The 15,769-nt window shown below is 33.6% G+C and overlaps 1 protein-coding gene across 1 annotated transcript in view; it reads left to right on the top strand.

Annotated features, from left to right (window-relative positions):
* The window catches only part of LOC114759636 (glycine--tRNA ligase, chloroplastic/mitochondrial 2), a 39,441-nt gene extending 29,338 nt beyond the window's left edge, over window positions 1-10,103 (top strand). The window contains exons 26-36 of the mRNA XM_028948841.1: window positions 25-118; window positions 2,531-2,749; window positions 2,916-3,010; window positions 3,531-3,621; window positions 3,708-3,812; window positions 4,343-4,381; window positions 6,004-6,093; window positions 7,628-7,726; window positions 8,845-8,926; window positions 9,104-9,189; window positions 9,784-10,103. Coding sequence (XP_028804674.1) covers window positions 25-118; window positions 2,531-2,749; window positions 2,916-3,010; window positions 3,531-3,621; window positions 3,708-3,812; window positions 4,343-4,381; window positions 6,004-6,093; window positions 7,628-7,726; window positions 8,845-8,926; window positions 9,104-9,189; window positions 9,784-9,882 — 1,099 coding nt within the window. The 3' untranslated portion in view covers window positions 9,883-10,103. The remainder of the gene's footprint in view (window positions 1-24; window positions 119-2,530; window positions 2,750-2,915; window positions 3,011-3,530; window positions 3,622-3,707; window positions 3,813-4,342; window positions 4,382-6,003; window positions 6,094-7,627; window positions 7,727-8,844; window positions 8,927-9,103; window positions 9,190-9,783) is intronic.
* Window positions 10,104-15,769: the final 5,666 nt, after the last annotated feature.

Here is a 15,769-nt window from a genome sequence, read left to right as displayed (position 1 = left end):
CTGTCATATTGTACACATTTTCAGGGCTCGCTATGAAGATGCCAAATTCTTCTATGAGATGGACAGACATAAAAGATTTTCAGAATTTCGAAATCAACTGAAGAATATTCTCTTTCATGTAAGTTGCTCAAGACTTCAAACAACCCGTAGGGAATGAATAGGAGATCTAATATCTTGGCTCTTAATTTGAAAGTTCAAGAAAGTATTTTCTTCTCAAGCGGACAAACAATTTTCTCATAAGTTTATAGTTCATATTAAAATCAAAACATGGGTAAAATCAATCTTCAGATGACATCAGTGTAAAAGATTTTAGAAAATACGTGTGTAAGTTACTTAACTATCCATTAGAAATGGCTTTATTACATAGCCCTTCAATGCAACAGACATATTCAATAATGGGATTGACTCAGTAATTCCCAACAACATTTTACGGGATCCTCGGGCTGACATGTTATCTCCCCTGCTCCCCTGGTTCAATCATGTGCTAACAAATTACATTTAATGAACTTATTACTGAAAGAAGCTAATATGGATTGTTAAGTGAGAAAAATGTAGAATCATATTGTTAAGTAGGCAATTAAAGAAACCCCAGCTCATATCTTGAAGAATTTTATGCCCTGTTTGATACAATGGAAGAGTTTTTGATGAAAGTAGAAGTGGAAGTGGAAGAGGAAGTGGGTTTAAAAGTGTGTTTGGTATGACCATAGAAGTATGGCATAATTTTTAATTAATATGTTAATTTTAAATACGAAAAGACCAATATACCCTTCCCCAAAAATCCAAGCCTCCACCCAAAAAACACAATCACACATCAACCTCCACAAAAGCTACCAGCAACCACCACCCGTCAACAACAACATCAACGAACAAAATATCAAGATGTAGAAACACCCATTAACAAAAGAAAGACAAAAGGGATCGAATGACAAAAAATGGAGGTAGCAATGAATGCCATTAACAAAGAAAGACAAAAGAATCGAATGGAGAAAATGGAGATACAGAAATCGCATTGAACAGGGAGAATAGTGTAGCAGAAATCGTAGATTGAAGAGGAAAGGGAGAGGCAGCATAAAGCTTCCAGATCAAAGTGAGAGATGCTGTCAGTTGTTGGCAAATCACCAGACCAAAGAGGGAAGACACTATCTCTGTCACAAAAACTGCAGATTAAAGAGCAAGGTGCCGTCCGTCATTGCCTGTGTCTTCTGCTATTGCCTACCCCACTGTCCTCATGCTGTCCTCTGCCTTGTCGTCATCCTTGTTTACTGTCATTGTCAGATCTGTGGGAGGCCAAAATGGTCACCATTTTTGAGTTCCATGGAACTAAGACGGGTTCCATGGTAGGGGTATGGAACCCACTTCCATTTCCATCGTTTTCTTATGGAAGCAGGTTCCAATAAGAAGGGGGTTCCCAGCTACCAAACGCTCCAAATATATGGTTCTGGTTCCAATTCCACTTCTTCAGCCTCGGTTCCATACTACCAAATGGGGCATTAGAGTTTAATGATGATCTGATTTATTCGTTGGAATCTGAATATTCGGAGTACACATGAGGTTTGGAAGGCTAAGTTGCAATGTCTAAAATCCCAAGAAGATATCTAATGTCAATGTTAAATTAAAACTAGCTTATCTTGACTGAAATATAAGGTGAAAAGAAAAAGTGTTACAACCTGAAAAAACACTTGTGATATAAAGAGATAATTTTTGCGAGAGTAAATAAAATGAAACACCAAATGCTATCAAAATGCTGCTAAATAATACACATAGTACAGTATGGAAGTTAATATTCGCTTCAGGAATGGTTTTCTCCACCATACATTGATGCTATCATTGATCTTGAGCTCTAGGGCTCTTCACTAGGCCTTGCATGACTCATTGGATGAAGCTCACTTGTGCCTGGACATACATAACTTGCGAGGAAAAAGCACATATGGTTAATGTTGTTGGGAATATAATAATGATTGCTTGCTCATATAGTCATGGTTTGGTTATTTCATTGAGGATAATTTGAATGCCAAGCACTGAAATTATTGTTTGAATTGATTTTTTATAACAAGTTAGATTTCTTTCTTCTTTTTTTTCCCCCCATACTATCTGTGTCAGACTTGCCTTCTCTTGGCATTAGGTTTGAGTTTGTTGGCTTCATTGCTGATAGTTTGAGAATAGTGGCCAGTTAAGTGTTTTGGGGTTCGATTTCCATTCTTCTCTTTTTCCTTCAGAAGCATGGTTTGCCGCTTCTGGTGTTAGGGATGACAGTATTGGAGTCTATATGTAGGGATCTAGGCCTAAAGTTTGTTTCTTCCTTTTTTGTTCGTAACTAAATTTGTTTCAGCACAATATCTGATGGGTTGTGGTTTGTGCCACTTCAAGCCTAAAGAGCATTATATGTGGAGGTGTATTCAAGATTGTATTGAAAGCTAAGAATGGATGCTGTTTACGTGAATATTAGTTGTCACTAATATATGGTAGTTCTTGGAGATATAGTGCATAATCTGTAATAGTCTCTCTTCCTAACACCCAATACAATAAACAGGAGAAACTTGGAACCATGCTGGATAAGATGACTCGTGTCGAAAACATAGTTGATAAACTGTGTTCATTCTTGGAAATCAGTGAGGGCGTGCATCTAATTGTTCAGGAAGCAGCATCACTTGCTATGTCTGATCTGGTCACTGCCGTTGTCACTGAATTTACATCGCTTTCTGGAATTATGGGGCGTCACTATGCTCTTGAAGATGGATACTCAGAGCAGGTTGTTTTTTTGGTGAAGGCTTTCTTACTATTCTATTTGGTAACATTAAGAGTTGCATTTACATCCGTGTCTCCATGCCAGTCAATTGTATATTTTGTCTTCCTAGCATATGTGTATGTCAACTACAATTATTTTTGTTCATAACTTGTTGCCCTGTACCTTGCAGGTTGCTGATGCCCTGTTTGAGATCACCCTTCCTAGATTTTCTGGTGATATTCTTCCCAAAAGTGATGCTGGAATAGTTTTGGCAATTGCTGATAGGTGAAAATTTTAGTGTCAATCTTTGTTGTCTGTTTTCAGTGATGATTCACATTACAAGAGGTAGAAACTTGTTTCTGCCACAACAAATGGGTGGCACATATGCCATGCTTTTCTTATAGACGCTTCACAATTGATCTTCAAGTAGTTAAAGATCTAATAATCTTAAAATGAATGCCTTGAATTTTCCTGTGATTATTCGCTTGCTTTGGCCTTTTGCCTCCATTGGTTGTATTCTTTTTATTTTTATTTTTTTGGTTTCAGATTGACAGTGACCATTAGGTTTAGGAACTAGGACTGACATGTAAGAAATAAATGGTGGTTCCATTAATGTGCATGCAAGTTGAGAATCCTAGTATCACAAGGGGAATTTTCTTTTAAAGTAGTATTTGTGCTTGTTTATTCCTGACCTTTGCAGAAGCAATATATAGATATATATTGTGTTATATATGTGCGTTGTTGTTTGGTGAATCTGTCATATCCTTTGTTCTGCACCTTGCTTGATGTGATTGTTGTCCTGCAGATTAGATAGCCTGGTTGGTTTATTTGCTGCTGGTTGTCAACCTAGTTCCGCAAATGACCCATTTGGCCTGCGGAGAATCTCATATGGTCTTGTAAGTTTATCATTATATGTATACTTTGTAAGTTTTTGAAATCCAAATACTTGTACTAATGTGCTGCTTTCTATTATTTAATTCAGGTACAGTTGTTGGTGGAAAAGAATAAAAACCTACATTTTAAACTGGCTCTGGAACTAGCAGCAAATGTCCAACCCATTAAAGTTGATCCTTGTGTAATTGATGATGTAAGATGGAAGTCCTCTATTCTTTATTATAGATAAACCAGTTCTATGCTCTTTTTTCCTTATATTTGTGTAACTATTTTGACTTTATTGTATTATATTTTGATCTCCCTATGTATAGCTCTACAGTCTACAGTGATGGAAGTTTTAAACCTGTAGCCACCCCAAAAAAAGGGAAAAGAAAAAATTCATACACTTTTCCCTTCACGCTTTTGCTCTTATGAATTTTTTGCTTAATAATTTACAATTGGCTGTTAATAAATCAGGCCGACTTATTATTATTTGTATTCCATCACACGAGTGAAAGCAAGGGAAACGAGACTTCAGGGTATAGATTTGATTATGCTCTTTCATACATTTACAATGAAAAAAAAAAATGAAGCTTTTTTTAATTAAAATTTTTCATAACATTTTATGTATATATCACACATACACACTGGCAGTGCAAGATTTCAATTTCAGACCTTGGTCTTTGTTGATGCTTTCACACTTTGTGTTTTACCAAAATCTGATTATGATGATATTACCTTTAGGTGCATCAATTCGTTACTCGGAGATTGGAGCAGTACCTGGTATGTGCGTTCATAAAAATAGTTATTTGCTTGATGTTTAATACTTTATCTCTCATATTATCATTAATTATTAAATGTGGAACTTTTGAGGAAAAATACTCTGTATTTCATTGATCTGAAGCATGCACTGCATCCCTATTTAATTACACAAGGGAGATACTGCGGCCATGGCCCAAGGGTGAGCAAACTGGATCTCACTGCCCCCATAGAGTAGTATTGATCTCATAATATTGACAAAGGTAATGATGGGAGTTCCACAAAAGGCCTAAGAAAAGACACTTCATTTTGCAAGCTCTAAGGTCATTATTGTTGGATCTGAAGATATGGTGTGACAACTTTATTATAGTACGAGGAAGAACTATGAGAGGCACAACATAGTGTGGGACAAACGCGCCCCAGCTACACACAAAGGAGCTCTAAGATCACGTTGAAGCAAATGTGGTGAGAAATGCAACGAATGTGACCTCACACACCAGTGACAAGAAAGTGGGTAGAGAACCTTTCTTTTTTCCTTTTTTGGTGATAAAAGTGGCTAGAGAACTTCGACCGTGGTGGCACATGCTGCAGCAGATAATGGTTGGACTGTAGGGGTTGGCTAGTTGGTGACGTCTGAATTTAGAACAATAGCTTGTGGAATATTCTAGGAGTTGAAGTGGTTTGAGCAATAAATCTTTGGATTAACAGTAATGTTGCTATTGGTATCACAGATAATCTTATACAATATGATCACACTAAGCATATGAGACTGATAGACAGTTTTTCAAGGAGAAGATGGAGATGAAAGTGATTGACATTTCCTATATCTCATCTGGAGCATAAATTGCAAATGTGATGGCAAGGTCTCGTACTATCAAGAAGTTATAAATCAAAAGCATGTTGGGAATGATCAACATCTATTCATCAGTTTGAGGGGGGGTGGTGGAGTGGTGTTTTCCTCTTGGGCCCATAACAATATAACCCTAGTATTCCTTTCATTAGTAGAATTATCCTTGTACTCCTCCGGTCCTTAATATAGGACCCATTTACCTAATTTGATTAGATTAAGGAAGTTAGGTAAGTTAGTTAATTATAAAAATTGTGACATGTTTTTCCTAAAATACCATAATCATCTTTCTTAATACTCCTCTCTATCTTCTACTTGATTATGGTTGATAGAGTATCCATAGGGGTAATTTAGAGAAAATTGATAAATATGATAAATGGGTCTTATATTTAGGACCAAAATCAACTCAACAATTGGGTCCTATATTAAGGACCGGAGGAGTATATGCTTTTATATGATCATTTCATCATCTCTCAGATTTTAGGATTAATTATTTTTGTACTTTTTCCATTTTGACGAGATTGGATGCAATCTCACACTCTCCCTTTATTCCCCTATATGTGTACTTTGCTTTGGCTGATTAAGAAATAAGTATATGCGGCTTGCTCATATTATTTCAGTATGGCCAGATAAAATGCTTTTCAAACACTTCTACAGTTCTCTATCACACTGATGGTTAGAAAACATGTGCCTTTTTTTCTGCTTCAGTGCATTAGGTCTTTCTGTTATGTTTCAGATAGAATATATTCTGACGCAATGGCGAGGTGAGTTTTACCATTATATCATATTTTTGTGACAGGTTGACAAGGGAGTAAGTGCAGAAGTAGTTCGTTCCATCCTTGCTGAACGGGCAAACTTGCCTTGTCTAGCAGCAAAATCAGCATACAAGGTAAGTTGAATTAGGGCTGGTAGTAAATGAGATTTTAGGGTTCTATCATATTAATCTCTTCTGAGCATCTCTTTTTTTTTTCTTTTTTCTTTTTTTTGGTGGTTTGCATCTGGTGTCTGTTGCATCAAAGGAAGGAGAGAGGGGGGGGGGGCGAGGAGGACTAACAGCAAAGCTGGTATCCAGCTGCTGTGGGAAAGATATATCAGCATACTCACTAATGCTTGATGCAGCTTTCTGTCAACAAGTGTTGAATATCCCTTTGAACCAACATTAGGAGTAAGGTTTACTGGAATATTGGCTAGCTTAGATCACTTCATGCTAACCTGTTTTGGTAAATCAGTCTTCTAGGATAGTACTCTTCCTCTACCAGACAGAGACAGAGTGACTGCCGGATTTTTTTTCTTTTTTTCCCCGAATACACTCTTCAAATGAGCTATCTCATTATCATCATTTCTTGCGATGGTTATATCGTTTGCATTAGCTATCAAAATAGTCATCTTATTGGTTGAAGACTTCATGGACAAAGTATGGTCCTGTGCGAATAGCCTCGCTTCTTTATTGTCTAGTGAGCCTCTCAAGCTGGGCTTGTGGAGATTATTTGAGCTCATAGAGAGATTCGATTTTCTAAGTATGCACACTGGAATATCATATTTAGTTAACTTTAGCCTTGGAGGAACTACCATGTAAGGTTCAAGATCTCTACTTATATATTAAAAAGAAAAAATTTGTTTAGGTCTCGCTGAGCTCAGCCATATGTTCAAAAGTCTCGTGAAAGTCAATTCCATTGTTTCATGTGAAAAATTGCGTTCTAATTATCAATGCTTTTAATTGCCTTGCGCATTACATTAAACTCCCACTTGCAAATTACCAGTTGCTTGCCTTGTAATTTACAAGACATCTCCTAATAAATACCATTATTTTGCAACACATGCTATTCTTCATTCAATCCATCTCTCTGCTTGGGATATTTAGGAGCCTTCGCCATGCAACGTGGAATTTGAATGCTGTTTATAGTTGTATTGAAGACCTTATAGCTTTGAAGCCTTTTAGATAGCTTCTCATAGGACAAAAACCATGGAATAGAATTTTGAGTAGGAAGATTATGATCAATAGCTAAATTCAATTCATTTGAGAATTCGGAATCAGAAATACCTAATGGTTCTTGGTCATTTTGGCAATGCTCTATCTTTCTAAGATGCATAAAGTAAACTCTAGGCTCCCTTTTTGCTCCACTTATTTTTTTCCCTGACTGTATGCTGGTCCCAAGTCAATTTTGGGATAGAAAAGTATTTGTTCAATGAATGTTACGTCTATTGAGATGTAACTTCTTTTGGTAGACTGATCGCTGCATTGGTACCCCTTATGGTGAGTGGAATACTGTAAAAACAAGCTGACTCCTTGATTTGTTGGAGAACATTAGTTTAGGATCTTAACTATCTCTTGTCCTGGTACTTGGTTCCTCCATAAAATGGATTATCTTTGTTTTTTTATTAATCTACTTTCTCATGTTGATGGCTAACAATGGTTGTTGTAGATGGAAGAACTATCAAGAGGCGAGCTTTTCTCAAAAGTTGTTGAAGCATATTCTCGGCCCACAAGAATTGTCCGTGGAAAGGAAGAAGTTCATATTAAGGTTTTTACCAATAATTAGTGGATTCTTAGAGGAAGCTAAATTACAATTAAATTTTAGGGATTTGATGTCGTCTATTTTGTTCGGTATTTCATGGGGATAAATGATACGCAGAGATGGTAGAGAATTCGATTTTTTCTGCTATTGAAACTAAAGAAACTAATGAAAGAGACTCTCAAATGACTAGATATAAATGCTGGTATATACCCTAGTAATGCTAATGATTGTTCACATGATTTGAAATAGAGTACATAGTAATATCTTCTATGTAAGACATAAAGTTAAAGTAGCTCCATCTAGGAACTTCTAATTAAAATATGAAATAATTTAATGTTTGCTGGAAGTTAATGTTTCTAAGGGCACAAACCATCAGACAAGAATTAAGGCATAATTCCCTCAATATCGGTTTTTTTTCCCGTAATTATTTAGCTATCCATTATTGTAAAGACTTTAGAAGACTCCAGAGATAATTTATTAGTTCAATAGACCGGACTATTTGCTTTGTAGATTTTTCGTTTCTTTTAGACTCTAGCAAGAAGATACAATTCAGTTAGTCTTACTGCTTTTGCATTTTAGCTTGCCAATCTTCCCGGCTGTGCGGACCAACTATTATATGTGTGTGTATATAGATGTCCCAACAAATCCTCTGCCATATAGGAAGGCATCAATATCCTGTGCCATATAGGAAGGCATCAATACAATGCTGTTCAAGTCGTATCCTTACTCATTCTCATCACAAAATAACGTCCTGGGTAAATTTAACCATAAAGATCTGGTTGATAATCGTAAGGACTATGTTAAGCGCAATAGGAAAAATGAATGATGCATTAAATTTTCTCCTTGGAAGGTTTGATTTGGGAGTGATATTTTAACAGTTCAACCATAAATGATGAAAGGATTCAATCTAATTCTGTAAATGTTCCGATGATTATCGCAAATGAATCACATTATTTAGTTTATTAGATGCATTTTGAGCGCTGATTGTTAAGTATATACTCATTTAGTTCATAACTGTTTATCATACAAGTGATGCTAAATAATGATGGAATCGCGATCATTTTTCAATTGCATGTCTTCTGATAATATTGGTATATCTCACTGCTTAAAAACCATTTGATTAGGTGGATGAAGCTGCCTTTGAAACAGAAGAAGAGAGGAGTTTATGGAGCACTTTCTTGTCTGTTAAGAAAAGAATTGATCCAGGTGTTATTGATGTTTGATAATATCATTTCCATACGTGTTTGCTAGAATAGTTTTGTTTCTCTGACTGGTTTTCTATTGTTTTCATATAACTAGTTTTTTTGTTCCTCCCTGGAAATGGGAATTTGCCATACATATCTTTTGATCAACCTTAATATTGGAGTTTCCTTCACTGTACAGGTCTTGAGATTGATAAATTTTTTGAAGTTTCATCTGAATTGATACAGCCACTTGAGGATTTCTTCAACCATGTCTTTGTGATGGTGGTACGTTAGCTTTGCTCTTAGATATATCATGACATTTATAATACCCAGTTCAGTTGAAGAACCGTCTTATAGCACTTCTGGTTGTCAATGCTTGGCAATTGTTTTAATAAACTTTCCTGTGGGATTAAAAGAAAGGGACCGAACACAAACTTAGTCGAGAAATAACGTTCCTACTATAGTTGGGGTCATCAGAACTCAGCATTTAAGCTCTTATAATATTAACCGGTCTCAACCCTGTGCATTTTACCCTGTGACTTATCTATTTATTCAATTTTTATAATTTGTAGTCTGAGGAAAAGAAACAATTACATCAACAAATAAGAGTGCCTCCCTGTTTTTATTTTTATGTAATATTTTGATATATTGGTATCTTAAATTTCTGATTCCTTGTCTCTGAATAGTCCGTTCTTTGTCCTTTTTAATCACATTTTGACATGGTTCTTTTTGTTTTTTTTGGCTGCTTATGTCGAATTCTAGTGACAATCTTGCAGTCTGAAATGGACAGCCATTTATACTTCTAGTTTTCTGTTGGATAATGGTAAAATATTTTCGGAAATACATGATAAATCCCTAATTTCATACGCCATCATGTAGGATGATGATAAAATCAGAAGGAACAGGCTAGCTATGCTTAAAGCAATTGCTGAACTCCCTAAAGGAATAGCAGATCTTACAGTTTTGCCGGGATTTTAAGGATGAATTATTTTGGAGGTTCCAAAGGCCTTAGAAGAGAGAAGCGGTTTTCTTCTCTCTTTTCCTGTTCATTTTGTGGGTACCTATACCATTATTTTTGCTGGGGGGAAGGAAAAATTGGTATTACCAATTTTGTATCGTGATTCATCAAATAAAATTGATATGTAATATTTTATGATGAATAATATAACATTTGATGGTTTAGTAGATTGACTATGCTACTATTCATCTCTACCTCTCTGCGGGTAATTTCTTTTTGGATTTTTCAGATCAAGTTTATTTATTTTCGTGTTTAATATCACATTTTTAAAAAAAGGAAAAATAATTAAAAAAAATACCTGTTAAATTTTAAAATAATAAATAGGTAATTTTGATTGATTATGACTTGTTAAAACCATTACAAAAGTAGTTAACATAATTATTAAGAAAAATATATTAATGAGGTAAGGATTCAAAAGATGTATTAATGAAAGTACTAACCCAACATTAAGGGGGTGTTTGTGTAATTTCATAATCGCTTTTCAGAAGTACTTTTTCACAAATTGAGATAAACTCCTCTACATATTTGTTTCGTATACTGTAAAACCATGGTTTTGTTCTTACCCAAACACCCTCTAAGAAAAATCAATGACAAGTCATAACAATGTTCTTAATCAAATACCAATGAATCAAACTTTGTAAATCCAATCCTTGGATCTAATAGCTAGAAAAATAGAAGGATTAAGATGCAAATTTACTTTTGAATTATTTTGGGATACAATATACCATAAATTTTTCTTGGATACAAAAGTACAGGTTTTCAAAATCACACAAAAATACTACAACCTTGAAGTCAACTAACGTTGACCAGTTAATAAACTTGTCAATCAAAAAAATAGTATAAAAATGCACATGAATTTTTGAAATGGTGTAAAAATACATGATATTTTCAACAATTGTGGTGTTTTTGCCCAATTTTAAAAACTGTATTTTTGTACTGCTTTCTTGACATATATGTTTGTTAAGCAATCAATGTTAGTTGACTTAAAGGCCATGGCATTTTGTACCTTTTTACAAATTTCATATATACTCCTACACTTAAGAAAAATTTATAGTATTAGACGCACATAAAGAAATAATTTATTGATAGATTTGCACCTTAACTGAAAATACAAAGAAGAATCAAAGTTGAAAGACTAGAAAGTTCAGCTCTCTTTTGAAGTTTCAGAACTTAAACCCTATCTTCTCCTCATCCCAAGAGTACGAGAGGTTGGCAAGTCTGTTGTGGATGGAAACTCGTTGGATTCTTGGCCAAGGCAGCAACAATGTTGTTGAGATTAAGATCTTGAAACTCCCTAGTGGTAGAAGAATTTGATGCAGTTGAATTGTTGAGATTACGTCCTTCTAGGATTTAGTGAGTGAGTAATCAAATTGTTGCTTGTGGAACAAGACTTGGAGAATGTCATCTTTTGTTTTAGTTTCGTAGGGTTTCCATAGGCATTTGGACGACTTTGATTGAGGAAAAAGATGAGAGTGGGGGCCAAAAATACTCCAAAAAGGGGAAAGATTGTGCATTAGATTTAGGAGCAAGATAGGAAAGTTTCCTATTTCTATTACGGTGAAGGCTGTGCATTTCTTTTTCTCACTTGATCCGCAACCTCGCTAGGAAATAATTTTAGAAAGTAATTTTCCTACTTCAACAAATGTATACCTGCTAAAAATTAGAAAATAATTTTAAAATAACCAAGGAGTAATATGAAAATATAAGTTTTGAGACTAAATTAAAACGATTTTTCTATAGATTTTTATTGTTTTTATTAGATAATGAATTTTATCTGCAGAATGCTAGGATAGAAAAACCATATAAAATTTCCCGGATAGAGACACTTGAGATCTACAAGTTTGGTATGATGACAATAGAGAAATCTTTAAGATACCTCAGTGAAGTTTAGAGTATCATAAGTAAAATCTGCAGTTAAGAATAAGTGACTTGGATTAATCAAGAAAACTTAAATAGATCAATCTTTATAATACAAAAAATTGATGTATCCAAATAATATAAACCAAGCATGAAAGTCCTCAAGATAAGACATTCAAAAACACAACTCAAATGATCAAGTCTGTTGGGCTGCTCAAATGAGTCGAAGGATAACTTGCCCCAGCCTAAGATTATATCATACTTGGATATGACTTATTTGAGGGATTGCTTTTAACCGTCAAATTTTACTTTTTGAGATTATATCATACTTAAATAACCATCGAATAAAAAGTGCCTCTATAATGACAAGTGTATAAATGACATTTCATAACCATTATTTATAGGATAAACTAACCACCAAATATTCTCTATTTGTAATAATGTATCAACATACCTTGTACAAAATTCTTAGACATGCTCATGATCCAAAAAAAAAATAATAAAGGACAAAATCTGAGACATGATTCCATAAGCATCAATTTTGAGAAAACGAATGTCACAAAAACTAAGGGCTTGTTTGATTCTATTCTCTATTTTTATGTTCTCAAAACAATTATATAAAGTAAATTTTGAGAACAAGTTTTGAAAAGAAAAGATTTGAAAAACATCTAAAATAGTTAAGAATAATTTTCTGTATTTGCATAATTGTTCTTAATGAAAATACAACGTTCTCCACAACTAAAAACGCATTTTCAATTTTTGTTATTTTTTAAAAGCAAAAAAGATGTTCTGAAAATGGAAAATCAAACATGCCCTAATTTTTTACAAGAACCTTGTAGCAAAGAGATGCCTTCATGACATGAGATAGGCAAGGGATTGAGTATAGTAGCTCTTCCGAGCCAGGTTGGTTAATTTTAATCCTAAGTTTTATGAATTTATGATATTATTCAGTCATATATATTATAAATTATATTACCTTTCACATGATGATTCGTCATATCATATGCTTGTATTTCATTACTTTAACAATGATGGCATGCTTGAATTTTTATTGTTGTTCCTAATATTTTGTCCAAAATCTCAACCCATCTTACTAACATGCCAGGTAAAGCTAGTGGGAAGAACCATGGCAAGCAAGTTGTCAATGAGATTTTTATGGAGTTATTTAATTTATTTTTGTTTAGTTCCAGTATCATTATTATTATCATTTGGAATAAGAGATGAAAAAGTAATTCATGGATATCTTATATGATATTGTTGGTTTATCTATTTTGGACCAATACTTTAATTTCAGAGATATTTGATGTTTATATGATTGAAACTCAGATTTCAAAAGTAATGTTTGCTATGTAGGAATTTGCGGCGATGACAATTTTTCACTTCTAATTAAGATTTTTTTTTATAATTATTTTGTTTTCTTAAGACTTTATAGTATATGATTGAGACACTACAGACTTCAAAAGTAATGATCGCTCATGTTATTTGGAAATTTACAGCAATGACAACTTCTTACTTGTAATTAGAAGTTTTTCGGTAGTTTTTTTTGGGAAAATTAGGGAGAAGGACCTAAAAAAATTAGTATTTATTAAGAGGGATCTTAAAAATTGTAATTAATTTGGAAGACCAAAGATTAAAATAAAAGTTTACAATTACCAAATTATCTCTTGTCAAATCCCTATATTATCTCCAACACCTTCCTATCTCAATTTGATGGTTAGTTATCAATTGAACTTGATTTCTTTCTCTCTCTCTCTCTCTCTCTCTCTCTCAGCGTATCTTTTTTTGATGCACACAAAGTTTCTATCAATGGCAATTGTCTTCTTGTAAATCTAGAACAAAGAAAACAAATTAAAAGGAATCAACTATTTATTGGACAGTACATGTATTCTGAGTATTATTTTCCCTCCTTTAATTTGTTTGTATCGAATGTTTTCTTATTTTCTTGTGGCCTCTATCCCAATGTTCAATCCCTGAACTGTAAACATTAGTAATATACTTACACTATTTATATGTATATGTTTTGCACCCAATTTTATTACAATATATTGTATACAAATTTGGATGAATACGAACTAATAGTGATAATAAGATAGGTAGTGTCATAGAATTCAGGCGAATATGATAGATATTTAGTTCATTAATAACATAGGCTCTTGATTGAAGTCAATATTATTGTGCAATATGTGCATAGATATTCTAGTTTGCATTATGATAAGTTATTTGATCTGCTCACGCCATTTTGTGCAATTATATATCCAAGTTCAAATTGAGTTTTGTGGTGATGGAGACAATGTAAAAGACAAGGTTTTGGATCGCTCATAGGATATATGCTTTGCTAAAGTGAACTTTTAACTTTTTAATGTTTTCTTAGTTGCTTGATTTACTTGATATTAACCATGTATCTTTGAAACCTATAACCTTTGAGCATCAGTTTGATGTCATAATATTTGGTTCAACTTTCCTTAATAATGCAATAATATTGTTCAAATTTCCTTATTAAGTTAATGAGGAGTTATAATTACTTAAATTTTAATTCTTTAGCATCCTGGTTCGCTAATATTTGATTAAAAGCATCTAATATAAAGACTTCTTGGATGAATATAAAAGTATATATTTGTACCTTCATTCAATCCCAACTATATATACATATGAACACAATCATGCTACCTATACAAAGCTTCTCATATGAATAAAAATATAGTTCTTGCTATTAATAAAAATATGAAAATCAGGTAAATACTACCGCTTCGTAACTTAAGCTTCACTAATAATTTTTCCAACCACATCAGAATGAAAGGCAAAATCGCAGTCGTGCAAGCCAAAAATTTTTCCAACCATATTGGAATGAAAGGCTAGTAGATGTTGATATAAATGGTTGAAAAATAGGACTTTATTTTTTTTTTGGTTAATTGATGTGTTCAGTTTTTAATTTTAAATGGGAGCAATTTAGTAATTATAAATTTATATTTCAATTGACAACTAACAGTCAAATATTAAGATGGGTGTTGGAGATAATATAAGGATTTGACTAGGGATAATTTCGTAATTGTAAATTCATATTTTAATTTTTGGTACTTCAAATTAATTACAATTTTTAAGATCCCTCTTAATAAATACTAATTTTTTTAGTTCCTTCTCATTAATTTTCCCTTCTTTTTTTTTTACCCTTGAGACGTCATAGTAATTTCAGATATATTTGATGTTTATATGACTCAGACTCAAAGGACTTTAAAAGCAATGCTCTCTCATGTTATTTAGAAATTTACAACAATAACTTTTGAGACTTTTATAGTTATTTTCTTTTCTTGAGACTTCATAGTAACTCTCTCTTCAAATTTACAAGATCAGGATTCTTGTCCCTAAATCATCAATCACATTCCTGAGAATCTTAAGACGTTAAAAGCATCAAAGTTTGTATAACAAGGATTTTTTTCATGTGACAGAAAACGTCTAGAATTTAAAAAGCAGTCCAGGCTTGCCCCATTCCTCGAATCATAGGGTATAACAGCTCTCAAACTAAAAGACGTTACTTTGATTTTAGCCCAAACACCTTCCATAACAGTGTCACATCATTTATATTTTTACGTCTAATTCTATATTTATATTGGTTTATAAGCAAAACGCCTAAGTTGCCTCATTCCCCGTATTTTTTCTTGATATGTGCACTAGTTATTCATATTTATATTTTTAACTATTCATCTCTACTTTCACTAAAGCAAAATGTACTAAAACTTAATTTCAGTTCACTTCTAAAAAGTCTTATAACAGGAAGGGGCGGCAAGGGGTTACCTAAATGCCAACCTCAGCCTTTAATCCATGCCCGCTTCCCGCATCATCAGATTATGGCACCTCGGTCTCACCACTTGCATCTAAAATTTTTAGATGGTGGACAGGCTCAGCAGAAAACTCAGCAAACATCCACTTCAAGGCACGCATATACCAAATATGCAATAGGAACGAAACTACAGTCCCAGTGCCAAAGAGGCATCA

This window comes from Neltuma alba, unplaced genomic scaffold (assembly GCF_004799145.2).
Source record: "Neltuma alba isolate B1F8T4 unplaced genomic scaffold, ASM479914v2 tig00010875_pilon, whole genome shotgun sequence".
Classification (NCBI taxonomy): Eukaryota; Viridiplantae; Streptophyta; class Magnoliopsida; order Fabales; family Fabaceae; genus Neltuma; species Neltuma alba.
This window is presented reverse-complemented; position numbering and strand designations above follow the sequence as displayed.